Source organism: Phascolarctos cinereus, unplaced genomic scaffold (genome assembly GCF_003287225.1).
Source record: "Phascolarctos cinereus isolate Bilbo 61053 unplaced genomic scaffold, phaCin_HiC Scaffold_2;HRSCAF=192, whole genome shotgun sequence".
Lineage (NCBI taxonomy): Eukaryota > Metazoa > Chordata > Mammalia > Diprotodontia > Phascolarctidae > Phascolarctos > Phascolarctos cinereus.
In genome coordinates, this window is record NW_027555625.1 from 249,462,522 (window position 1) to 249,476,365 (window position 13,844).

At 34.5% G+C, this 13,844-nt stretch overlaps 1 protein-coding gene across 2 annotated transcripts; it reads left to right on the plus strand.

Annotated features, from left to right (window-relative positions):
* Positions 1-100: 100 nt before the first annotated feature.
* On the plus strand, positions 101-13,844 carry GID8 (GID complex subunit 8 homolog). 2 transcript variants are annotated; one of them, XM_020981553.2, is made up of 5 exons: positions 101-203; positions 1,979-2,108; positions 4,889-5,085; positions 5,241-5,438; positions 8,780-13,844. In XM_020981553.2, exons 2-5 carry the CDS (start codon positions 1,991-1,993, stop codon positions 8,951-8,953), a joined length of 687 nt encoding a protein of 228 aa, XP_020837212.1. In that variant the 5' UTR covers positions 101-203; positions 1,979-1,990; the 3' UTR covers positions 8,954-13,844. The 2 variants fall into 2 exon arrangements, with proteins under 2 accessions (XP_020837212.1, XP_020837213.1); XM_020981554.2 differs by lacking the exon at positions 101-203 and adding an exon at positions 295-586.

Consider the following 13,844-nt stretch of genomic DNA (forward strand, 5'->3'; position numbering starts at 1 on the left):
ATTCGGAACTCTCGCGAGAGATCGTTGAACGGGAGGGGGCGGGCGGCCCATCTTCCCTCCTTTACGGCCTCCGCCTCCTCCTCCTCAGGCGCTTCTGCCGCCACCTCTCTCCCCCTCCCCCTTCCCCGACCCCCTCCCTCGAATCGGCCGTGGAGAAGGGGCCGTCGCCGACACCGCGCAGCCAAGGAGGCGGGATCCTCACGGTAAGATGGCGTCGGCGGGGAGGGGGCCGCGGGGGGCCCAGCAAGCCGGGCCCGAGGGTGGCCTCCTCTCAGCCTCCCTTCGTCCCTCCCGCCCTCGGGCTCACAGAGTCCGACGCTGCCCTCCGCGGTGGGCGGGGCTGGGGCTGTAGGACGCAGTTTGTTTTGGTCTCGGGAGAGCGGCTGGTCTGGGCCTTGCGGGGCCTCCGGCCTTGCAGTTAAAATGAGAAGAAGGAGGAGGAAGGAGGGCGGCGAAGAGAAGCGGCGGCGGGCGGGCCGGGCAGTCTTATCGGCTGCACTCAGAGCCTGCTTGGTCTCAATGGCTGCGAAGGTAGTGGCGCCTGCTGGTAGGAAGTCTGCATGTCTGGAGGCGCCTCTGGAGCCAAGTAAGGCAGCCTCCTGTGTTTCTCTGTGTTAACGTTTAGGGTGGGCAGAATCCCAGTCCAGAAGGGGTGGGAGAATCTCCGTTTTTATCCTTCATCTTTGGCAAGGTGGCTTGGTCTATTGGGGTAAAAAATTGTGATCGGAGACACAGGAGACTTGAATTTCTAGGGTTTGGAGTCGAAGGACTTGGGTTAGAATCCTGGGTCTGCCACTTAGTATCTATGTGATGATTTTGGGCCAGTCAACTCTCCGTTTCTTCATCTGTAAACTGAGGGAGTTGGACCTAAATGTCCCTTAGGTCCTTTCTAGCTCTCAATCTATGGTCCTATGACATTTACTACTTGTCTAATCGTGATTAGTGACTAAGTCTTAGTTTCTTCATCTGTGAAATGGGAGCATTAACAATTGTACTCAAGGGCTGTTGTGAGGAGAGTTTTGTAATAAGCCTTAAAATGTTATATTAGAAACTTTGCTTGGAGGAAATACAGAGTTTAGATGAAACTCTCTTCTTACTCCTTACAAAGATTACTGTTCCCGTAGATTGACAGGACGTATAGGCAGTTAACTCAATTATAAGATGATAGATAAATATTGCCGAGGAAAGGTGGCTAGGAAATTATTTGTCCTTCACTTTTGTACCAACTAATTAAGCTTTAGGTTTTTGGTCCAAGATTGAGTATGTGGTTTTTATAATTGCTTAGTGGTAATGCCTTTGGTTGGACTAATCTTAAGGTATTTGGGAAATGTAAAAATGAATAGATTTTGTGTGGGAAAGGTGTCATGCCGTAGTTACAATTCAGATGATGTCTCTACTGAAAGTTCTTTATTCAGAATAGATATAACAGTTTAAATGCAATTTTTACTCTTAAATTATGGTTACCATAATAGTAATTAAATGTTTAATTTTTAAACACTGAGCTTGGATCTCTGGAAAATGGAACTTAAAATTTTAAAATATATTTTAAAAGAAACTTTGATGTAAAAATTCCCAGGCATCTAAGTATGCAAATTTCAGTATAAAATTTTTAAAAAACCATACTGCAGTTACAAAATATTTGGAAAATTCTAATTTGAATATATGAATTTTTAGATCCTAATTTAGTCCTTTTGGATTTAACTGTTAATGTGCTTAACACTGAAGAAAGTAGAATAAATTTCAGAAATTTTTAAAAACTTCTTGCACAGTAAAGGTCATATAAATTCTGGGTACTTACAGTTTTCATCAGAAGTATTAGTGTTGTGTTTTTTTTTTGAATAAGAACTTTCATTAATCTGTCTGTAAATAAATAACATCTGTTATTCCTGTGTGTGCCAGATGGTAAAGTTGTTTGGTTTTTTTACCAGTTTATGCATGTTACTCATGACCAAATTTCTTAATTTTTTTTTATTTATAGAAATAGTTCAGAATGAGTTATGCAGAAAAACCCGATGAAATCACTAAAGATGAGTGGATGGAAAAACTCAATAATTTGCATATACAAAGAGCTGATATGAACCGCCTCATTATGAACTATCTTGTTACAGGTAATTTGGAGAATGACATTTCATAAATTCTTGAAAATTTTCTTCATTTTTTCTTAAACAAAAGCAGAACTTTATCATTTAGTAGTGAAATTTTAGAATTTTATAGTGGTCCTGTGGAAATGGGCAGTTTCTATATGGTGAGGTGGCCCGTTTTGGATTTAGGAAGACACCTGTTTGAGACAAGTACTACCGATCTTAGCTTGGATAAGTCACTTCACCTCTTTGTGCCTTAGTTAGCTTTCTAAGCCTGTTGGTCACAAACAGGTTGCCTGAGCGGAGGCAATCTAAAGTTTCCCTATGTAGATGAAATTAAAGCCCTAGACCCCCCCCTAAAAAAAATTGGTTTTATGCTAAATGTAACTTGTAATTATTTCCTTATTTGAAAGCCATTTATTGATGTCCTTAATTCAGTTCTGTGAGCAAAGGCAGACTACTATGCTGGTTCATTATTTTTTTATTTTAAAATTGTTAGTTTGTCAACAGCCAATACAGAAAGCATATTTCCCCTAAAATGATTCAAATCTGTTTCATTCTTTTTGTTTGTTTTTCAAATCTGTTTCACTCTTTAAAAAAGAAACTTGCCCTGATCTTTGCTATTTTTCCATGGTCTCATGGATCCTGATGTTTATTTTATTTATAAAATATAGGACACTTATTGTGTAATTACACTTTAGAAATTCAATAAAGAATCATTTCAGTTCAACAGGTACTTACTAGGCAACTATTATGTAGTAGGCCCTAGGGATGAAAAGACCAAAATGAAACAGTTTCTTCTCTCAAGGAGCTTATATTGTATTTGGTATGGGGGGGGTGGGGAATGGGAGCATATACACAGGAAATAAATACACAGTAACTTCAAGCATACATTGCTGAGAGTGTAATCTTGACTTTGGAACAGCATTCAAAATATTTTTTCTTCATCACACATGCAGTCTGACTACATAGAAATAAAACTTTAAAAAAAATTTTTTTAAAAACTAGTGATTTTAGTGGTATGGGTACTTATATCAGTATAAGTCCCTATCTCTTTATGTCTTCTTGGCAGTTGGTGTGACCAAAACATTTCAGTAATAGACCAGTCTTATGGTAAGGCATGACATAAAATCTAAATGTGATCACTGTCTACTTTCCAAAGAATATTTCCCACATTCTTTGCAGGTTTGAATTGAGCTTGGTAAGCCCATGGGATTTTTTTTTTTAAGGAAGATGACTTGATGTAGTTAATGTGGAAATTAAACATGTTGAATGCCTCTTACCTATTCTAGTCTGTTAAATTAGTCTGACCTCTTTCCTGAAGCTATCCAATACAGTAAAGAGAAAAAAAATGAAATTGACCTTTGATGCTACAATGATTTGTTGAAGCATGTTGAGAAGTAGGGGTGTTAGCAGATAATAACACCCCTGTTCATGACTACTGCAAAACTTATTAGAGAGAGAGCAAACACTTCTATAACTTAGCCAATTTGTGTTAATCACCTGAAACCAGATCTGTGGCTTCTCTGGATCTTTGCCAATGAACTAAGATTTTTTTTTAAAGTAGTGTACAGTGAAGCAAATATGTATCATTTACAAGCTGTGAAATCTCTGATTATTAAGATAATGTGGCTTTGGGAAAGTCACTTAACTGCTCAGAATTGTGCTAGCCTATAAAAATTAGATAGGACTAGATGATCTCTAAGATTTCTTCCAGTTTTACAATTCTTTGGATGCAATGTTGGCTTTGTGAAAGTCATGGTATTTCACATAAAGAACTTTTTATTTTTTCTTGTAAATATTTTTTGACAGCTTTTGTTTTATATTACAATAGTTTCTGAATATATCTCCTCCAACCTCCTACTCCTTCCCTCTGCCTTCCCAATCTGATTAGCATCCTTTGTAACAAAATTAAAAAGGGGCGGGGCAAAGTTCTGCAAAACCAACTAAAATATTAACAGCCAAGTCTAACAATACATAAAAGTTTTCCGACCCATGGTCCCTGACCTTTGCAAAGAAAGGAAAGAGATGTATTTTTTTTTCCTATTCTCCAAGGCTAGATTTTTTTGGGGGGGGGAGTTGATTATAATTGCACATGGATCTCTTTGTATTTACATTGCTGTAGTTATGTGTTACTTTCCAAGTTCTTCATTTTGTATAAGTTTTCCCATGTTTTGGTGAATTTTTCACGTTTGTCAGCTGTTATAATGAAATAGTTCATTATATTCATGTGCCATAATTTGTTTCACCAATCCCCATTCAATAGTAATAATACCCCTATTTTTTGCTTCCACAGAATTACTACTTTGAATATTTTAGTTTGTATGGGACCTTTCTTTCTGTCTTTGGCTTAGCAGTGGGATTTCTGGGTCAAAGAGTTTGGCCATTTTACTTACTTTTTTAGAATAATTCCAAATTGTTTTTATAGAATTTTTTTTGAGGAATAGGAAGGGAATAGTTAGGGGAAGCAAATTATTCTTATGAAATAATACAGATGAAAGTTTTATATCAAGTAACTAGTTGATGTTAGAGCATTTAGTCAAAGCAAAAGGGCCTCTAGTGATAAAGTTCTTTATAGGGGCAGCTAGGTGGTACAGTGTATAGATCACTAGCCCTGAAATCAGGAGGACCTGAGTTCAAATCCAGCCTCAGACCAAACACTTGATGCTTACTAGCTGTGTGACCTTGGGCAAGTCACTTAACCCCAATTGCCTAAAAAAAAAAGAGAGAGAGAGTGTTAAACTGATAAAGTTCTTTATAGTATTAATTTTAATTAATTTACTAACACCCATATTTTTCTATTTCAGAGGGGTTTAAAGAAGCTGCAGAAAAGTTTCGGATGGAATCTGGAATTGAGCCCAGTGTTGATCTAGAAACACTAGATGAACGAATCAAAATCCGAGAGATGATATTGAAAGGTCAGATTCAGGAAGCTATTGCATTGATAAATAGCCTACATCCAGAGCTCTTAGACACAAATCGGTATCTTTATTTTCATTTACAGGTAAGTTTAAGTAGAGAGCATCTTGAGCTTGAAGATATTTAGTGAGAGTTGCTGACAGTATGTAAAATTATATGTGAGAACTAACTTGTTACTTCTAAAAATGCGTCACTACTGGATATTGTCTTTAGCTGATTTTTTTAACCTTCTTTGTATAGCAACAACATTTGATTGAACTGATTAGGCAGCGTGAAACAGAAGCAGCATTGGAATTTGCACAGACACAGTTGGCAGAACAAGGAGAAGAAAGTAGAGAATGTCTGACAGAAATGGAACGCACTTTGGCTTTGCTTGCCTTTGATAATCCTGAAGAATCACCCTTTGGAGATTTGCTTAATATGATGCAACGGCAAAAGGTAATAAAGAGTGAAATGAGTTTGGGATTTTTTTTTTAATTAAAAAGGAGATTTGTGAATTTTTTGTTTGAAGACATTTCTGAAAGCAGTTTTTTCAGATATTCCTTGTTAATACAGTATATAGAATTCTACTTGCAACACTATTTGATTAGACAGTGGTAATACCTTCTCTAGTCTTTTTTTCCTAGCTTTTTAAACTTCAAGAAACCCAGAGTAATGACTGTACATATATAACCTATATCACATTGCTTGCCTTCTCAATTAGGGCAGAAAGAGAGGGAGAGAATTTGGAACTTGGAATTTTAAATACAAATGTTAAAAAAAATTACATATAATTGGAAAAAAATTTTCAAAAATTAAAAAAGAAATCCAGAATATATCAGTTTGATGTTGTGCGGAATGCTTTCCTTCCATAATCCCTGAACATTTTTATCCTCATTGCAAAATTCTCATTGAATTATATATATTGTAATTCTATATCACTAGGGGTTTTCTATCTTTTCTGTAGAAGAATCATATATTCCTTTTTCTTGTTTCTTAAATTGAGCACCATATTTGTATAGAAGTTATTTTGGAATGTGCCATCATCGTTTAATTCCTTTTATTCCATTCCTTCCCTCCTTCCCACTCCCTCTAACACCTCCCCAACCTTTTGGATTACTATATCTAATCTGCTTTTGTACCAGTCTTGCCTTTTTCCAGGATTGTATAAACCTGTTCCACCACGTGCTTTATTTTTTCCTGCTCTTTTATCTTTAAAAAGTCTTACTAGAGAAAGTCACAAAACAGTACTGATTGGGTTTTTTAAAAAATATATATTGTATTTCAGTTATCCTCAGTTGACCCTTTATTGCTCCCTGATAGTCTTTTATTCATTTCTTTCCATTGAATTTCTCATAACGAGTATTCTAACTCTTGTGCATTCTTCTCAAGCTCTGCAAACTCATTCTGAACAAATTGTCTTGCCTCCAGCTTTATCAAGCAATCGTTTGATGATAGTTTTTTAAACTTTTCTCCATCTCAGATGTCTTGTCCTTTACTTTGCAGTTCCCTCAGTCGAATCAATCTCTTTTTCTTTGTTCTTGAGCCAACCTTTTCCTGTTTCCCAAAAGACTTTATTTTAACATTTATCTCACTTCCATTTTGTTTTGTTTATCCCTTTCTTTCTGGACATTGGCTTTTAAAATCTGCTTACAAATATATTTGTGTCTTCCAAACTTTAAAAGACAAAAACATCCAAAACACATTTGCCTTGATCTTGCTGCTCCCATGAATGATAGATTTCATTTCAGCATCAGAGTTCTCGAAAGAGTAGCCTAAACTCACTGCCTCCACTTTATTTTTTAAACCACCCAGTTGATTTCAGTAGAATTATAAGTTCCTTGAGGGCAAAAAGATTTTATATTTCTGTTACCAGCACCTAGCATAGTACTTAAAAACATTGTAGACTCCTTAATTACAATACTTGCTAAGCTGCATCCCAGGAGCTCTCACTATTTGCCTTTGCTCTTGTTCATGTGGCACTTGATGGAGCAGGAGGAATTCCCAGTCATGCTGGCTGAGTACATAACTAATTTATGTTACCTAACTACTCTGTGCCAGAGCAATTCTTTTGTTCTTAATTGATTTTCTATCTCATTTCTTTCATAAAACTTCCCACAAGACCCTTTCTCGTAGGACCTTAATTCTTAGGTTATTGAAAAAATTGAAGCTGTCCTTATTGTTCTTAACTCTTCAATTCTGTCTGTCACTTGTCAGTTACCCTTCTCCCAGCAATAGTGCAGTGACCCAAATCCTGCATGCATAAGATGCCAGATTGTTCTCCTTGATTATTAAACATATTTTATTATCAAACTACTAGTATTAAACACAGTAAAAGCTACAACAATCTTAAAAGTCCATTACCTTATATAAAGAAACCAAAAATGTACAAAATATATAACTGTAAAACAGGAAACATTCATTGGCATGCAAAAATTTCAACTAATAAAAATTGCATAGAAATGCAATTTAAAAGGGTGAACTTAAATTTTTACATAATACTTAAGGCACGACGTTAGCAGTCAATTCTGCTTAACACAGTACTTAAATAACAAAGATTTAGAAAAGGAAATACATTCTTTTTGCTGATGTTTTTCATATCTTTGAATTTACTGGAACAAACCAGTCAGCAGCCTTTATAAGTTCTCTCTGTCTTGATAGTCTTTTTGATGAAATCTTTTCTTTCAGAGAAGTCATAAGCCAGGACAGTTTTAATAAACCTCATTGCAAATCTGTTCACTGTGACTTCCTCTAAGCTAGCATTGGCCAGAAGTTTGTTTTTTATAGACTTCTTTAGCTCTTTTTATTAAAGGCTCATCATCTGAATAGATGATTCACTTTATTTTTTTAATTTTTGGAACTTTTAAAATTATTTATTTTTTTTGTAGAGCAGTTGGGGTTAAGTGACTTGCCCTTGGTCACACAACTAATAAAGTGTCGAGTGTCTGAGGTCGAATTTGAACTCAGGTCCTCCTGACTCCAAGGCCGGGACCCTATCCACTGTGCCACCTAGCTTCCCCTACAATATTATTTTTTATGTGAAATTGTTATCTGTTACTCTAGTACTCAAAAACCTGTAGCACGTCTGTATTGCCCACAGCATAAAAACCAAATTTGTTAACTTGGTACTTAAATCCATTTACAGTCTGATCCCAACTTCCTTTTCAGTCCAACCTCCTAATGCTTTCTTACATGAGCATTACATTCCAGCTACAATAGGTTAATAGTTCCCTGATTAGAACCCACACTTTTACACGTTAGGGCTTTGCTCATGCTATAATCTCTGCTTATGATGCTGTCTTAGATATCTGAATATTAAAAGCCTAGATGTTAACTTCTTTGAGATATAATATTTGCATCCTTACAATGATGGGGTTGGATTATTTGTCCCTTTCTACTCTAGATCATGAACTTGTTTTTTAGGCCCAGGTTAGATGCCACATCCTCATCAACCCTCTGATTTCTACATCAGCCAAAAGTGATTTTTATCTTCTCTGAACTCTTATAGCACTTTGTTTATGTCTATCAAATTGCCATTTTACCCCTCTTTTCCTTTTATTATTATTTGTGCCTATGTGTTAACTTCTTTTTTTTAAATTGTAAGCTCTTTTTGGTCAGAAACTGTGGCTATCTATGTATGACTCACAGCTTTGTATATAGTAGATGCCCATTCAATTTTTGCTGTTATTCAACAAATGGCTTTTTTAAAGGTGTTTTTTGGAAGAAGTGTGAAGTTTATGTTAGTGTATTTGCTTGTTCTTAATGGTATAATTATTATGTTCTAATCTTCTTTATTCTAGGTATGGAGTGAAGTTAATCAAGCTGTCCTAGACTATGAAAATCGTGAGTCAACACCTAAGTTGGCAAAGTTACTGAAGCTACTACTATGGGCTCAGAATGAGCTGGACCAGAAGAAAGTAAAATATCCCAAAATGACAGACCTCAGCAAGGGGACAATTGAGGAACCCAAGTAAAACATGTGCAGAAGGACAGCAAGCAATTTTACTACTGCACATTATTCTTCATTTATATCAGTCTGTGACTGAAAGATTTTTACTACAGTACAGGACTTGATTTTTTTTTTTGAGCAAACATCTTAAAGGGAGAAATGATCCTTTTAAATGCTGGAAAAACATGTTGCATTGAAAGGCGCTGTTATCTCTTTGAAAGTCTGATTTAGGCTATGCACTATGATACATTTTTAAGAATTAGATAAATTGCATTTTGCATTTTAACATCCCAGTGCTTTTCTGATTGGCCACTGAAGGATTTTAGTTTAGTAGCCATTCAAGTGCTGCATTAGTAAAGAATATCAGTTCAACTGAATGCCTCACACTTAAAATATTTGTAGAGCACTGATTATTTGCTTTATGTTAAGTTATGTTAGCCAGATAATGCATTTTCTCAACCACAAAGTTCTGTCAAGTTTTCATCAAGCATTTTTCTTCTGGGTCCCCCCCTTTTCTTTTTTGCATAGGAAAAAAATGTATATATAGACTTGTAAATTGTAATTCAAGGACTTCTTTTGTGAGGGCGTTGTGTTTGATTTCTCTTTGGTATTGTTCTTTTGGGTTGTATGGTTTCTAAGGGAGTGTGTATGGGGGCAGGGGTTGTATGTTTTAATTTTATATATATATATATATATATATATATATATTTTGGTGTTTTATATGGTGAGAGACTTATTCACAATGGATCAATGAACCATCTTTTTTGCAGTCAGTCTTGCTGAAAATAAAGGTTTCTATTTGATTTGAAGAATGACCAAAATGGCTTCTAAAGAGAGACGTTCTAATCTCTTTAATAACAGTTTTGTCACAATGGAATTTTTGCAGTGACACCAACAGTGTTAACTGCAGCCTTAAAAATGACCATATCTGTCTCTTCTTTCCATATGCATCAGGAATCCTCTTGTGGGGATGATAGTAGTCCTTGTGCTGGTGGTGAATTTTTTAAAACATTTGTGTTTTTATGAAAGTGGTACGAGGCTTTTTAGGAAGTTCACTTGTTCTGAAACTTTCCTAAACTAATGATTAGCATCTATGGAACTGTTGTACTACAGAGTTTTGCAGAGTACCAGTCCTCTTTGTTCTTTGATCAGCTCTATAGATTTCCCATTCTTATTCATTTATAGAATTGCAGTCTTTTAGAAGTGCATAATGGCTCAATTTCACAGTGTTTTGTGTATGTATAATTTCTATAAGCATAATTATACACATGAGTTAGCTAATATATTTGTGACATATAAATATATGTTTGAGTGTACTTTGAGCACTGACTTTCCTAAATTAATGCTAATAAGAAACTACACGAAGTATTCTAGACTGCTAAGTAATCAGAATGAATTTGATGAGAGCAGTGAAAAGTAACATTACAGTGTACTAGCATATCATAATAGATGTAAGTCTTCTTATAGATTAGAATGATTTAACTTCCCTTTGAATATTCATTGTGGAAAAATTTGTATTGGCACTTAAGGTTTAATGGAAAGTAGTGGCCATTAATAGTTACATTGCATTCTTTGGAATCTTGTTTTCCTTATTTTGCCTTTTAATTGGATTATTTGGTTAACTTGTGAAGGTTTATATTTGACAAGAGTATTTGTAATTAAGTATCTCTGGTATTGCTATCATCTACAATTTTTTTGCTGTTTCACTTGGATTGTATTCACATTGTTTTCCAAGCTGCCACATTCAGTTTTTATGGAGTACCTAAATCTGGCAATGTTTAGTGTTCAGTTATTTGTGTGTTTTATGTTATGTAATAGCAGGTTGCAAAGATGAAACAACTGTAATTCTTCACCAGCGTTAAGTCAAGTTTTTCCTCTAGCCTGAATTTTTACAAGCTGAACTTCTATATTTTGTTGGTATGAAGTACCAGGGTGCTTTCTTACTTTGCACCCTGTGTTTCAGCCATGGTTGTACCACAGTAGAATAAATGCTGCAGTCAGGTGAAGTTCATTCATTTCTTGAATCTTCATTCACCTGTTTGATTCCACCAACTTATACCTGAAAACATTTTCGTATTTTTAACATTACATTTCTTTATTATAGGATTATTTCATTTGAGGATTTTGTACCCAGATAAATTAGGATGGAAAGACAATTTTAATTTCCAAATGAAAATTTTAGGAGGAGAAAGAAAAAATTAGGATAGGAGTGAAGATAAGGGCTGCATAGTCTTTAAGCAACCACCAAGATAGTTAAGTATAGTCTTTAGGTATCTTTTATTATTAGTGTATATAAGATAGCTTATGTATATAAATAATATATATATATATAATCAATTTGAAATATGCTTAAATGGTAGGGGCTATGAAATGTATAGTTACAGAAATACACACAGGAAATATTCTTGACATCAGTACATGAGTGGATTTAATCATATGCATGAAATGTGTAATAGGTGTTTATGGACAAATTGTTGGGATTTTGTGGTCCCATTTAATGAGTTATATTAAAAATCCATTGATTTTTAGACATTAATGAAAATTAGAAACCTGGACTTTTATTTTTTCCATTTTTAAAATACAAAAAATTGTATTTTTACCATTAATGAATTGGAAGCATCTTTCTGAATTAATCTTAAACTAATAGTTCTCATTGATAGAATACCTGACTCTTTATGACCATCTTAGTTTTTTCATAGTACAAACAACTGAAAATTCTATATTTGGATCTCACTGTTCTGATTAGATAATGTAGCAGTGTTTACAGTGCATTTATTTTGGCTTTATATGCTTGTGGAAAGTGCCTTTGAAGTTAAAATTCCTAAGTGTTCTAGGGCTTGTTATATTCCTGATACTGTGAAGTTATAGGAAGAGTAATCTTTACTCCTTTCCCTGCTTTAAAATCCTTTCAAACCAGATTAGTAAAGCATTATTGCATTTGAATGACATGGTTTCCAGTTTTAAAAATATGAAGGAAAAGCTAATCTTCAAACTAGTTTCATCAGGCTACTTTCTCCCCACTTTTAAACTTATAACATACCAACGAAGAATAGTTATAAGAATAGTTAACAGAACCTAGGAATGAGATTTCATTTTAAGCCTTTGAGAGGCAAACTTATTTTATATTCATTCTTTTCCTTGAGAATTTATGATCTTTGACTGTAAATACAAAGCAGTACCTGAAAGCCTTTAGATACAATGGTTTGGTATCATTATTTTCCTATGACATCTATAAGCTGTTGATTTTGGGAAGCTGAGGGAACTAATTGTTTTTGTTAAAGTGCTATGTTAATTACCTTTTTGCAAATAGGTTAGGGTGTCCCTGCTGGGTTGTCACTATCAAGTCTTAGTACAAACAGAAGACTAAATTAAAAGAGAGAATTGAGTGGTCTGCTGGGCATTTATTTATCTTTAAGACAATTGAGCTAGGTAACAAGCAATGGGGTTTGAAAATTTAGGTGACACTTAATGTAGCAAGTAGACTCAGTTTTAGCAGTGTCTCAACCTTGATAAAAGTCCAAAGTCAGTTGTTGCTTCGTTGAAATATTTATTTCGATGGCTAAATATGCCCTGTGGATTGATGTCATTGACATGATTACTGTAATTGATGTTTTAGAAGTGTATTGTTAAATTAATAATGTAAACCATATAAATTTTATATTCTATATAAGATTATAATTTGCTCTAGTGATTTTTGTTTCAGTGGGAGTTTTTTACTCCATTTTTTCACCTTTAATATCCTTGCTAAGTGTTTCATTTCCTTTACTGCTAGTTCTAATTTGATAGTAAGGCTGCACATCTTTGTTGGAATAATCATTTGGATACAGTTTTTGCTTCTGTAAAAAGATATTTTGCTAATAGCAAAGAAAAATTAACGTTAAAAAAATTAATATACTGGAGTTCAAGAGATAGAAGAAAGATATTTTCAAATTTAGTCTTGATATAAGGAAAAGTTGATAAACAATTACAGCAGTACAAAAGTGTAAGTAGTATTTTCCCCATCACTTGAAATTATCAAAGACTGGCTAACCACTTTGGGAAATGTAGAATGGATTGTGTTTAGGCTTAAAGGCCATTGGGGTCCCTTCCAACTTGGAAATTGATGCTATTCAGTAGCATTCATCTTGTCTTCTCACCCTCTTTTTGTTTTTTAAATCTTTGTACCATTTTAATATAGTCCTTTGTAATCCTATGATTCTTTAAAAAATTTTTTTTAATTTAACAAAAGTATAAAAATGAGGCAATGTACTGAGCTGTGGTAATTTAATAATTGATTATTTTTTTTAAATGACCATATCTGTTAGATAATAGTAGGATAACTTGAACATGCTTTGTTTTTTCATCTAGATGTCATATTCCTTGTGTCCAGATGTCACTGGTTTTTTTTAAATATTAGGATAACTTTCATTCATGGAGAGATTGAGAGGGCAGTTTAGACACCTGTAATCTCTGCACTCCCACAGAGGGGGAAAAACAAGTTCAAATAATGGGCACTGAGGGTCTTGGAAGGATAATTGTGCATGTGAAAATTTTGTAAAGTAATGAGATTTACTTGTGGGAGAAATGCACATATCTATTTTTTTTAAGTCCTGTCCTGCTGAAGATGAGTAAAAACATGTAGATTACAAAATGAACCAGATTTGTTTTTAAAGAAGACTCTTGGAGTATAAAGGAAAATTTGGGACTCCTTATCAGTAGACCTTTATGTGGGAATTAACATTTAAAATCTGTCCCTTTGATTTTAAGCCTTTGTTTTTCGATTCTATAGTTTTTGTACCTGTTTAGTATTTCTTAAAGATAGTTAACTGTTCTTTATGATTACTTCTCAAGAAAATAAGGTGGCAGATGTTGTTAGTTGTTAAACAACAAATCTGCATTTAAATGGAATAAAGAATCCCTTGCCTTTTTGAATTTTA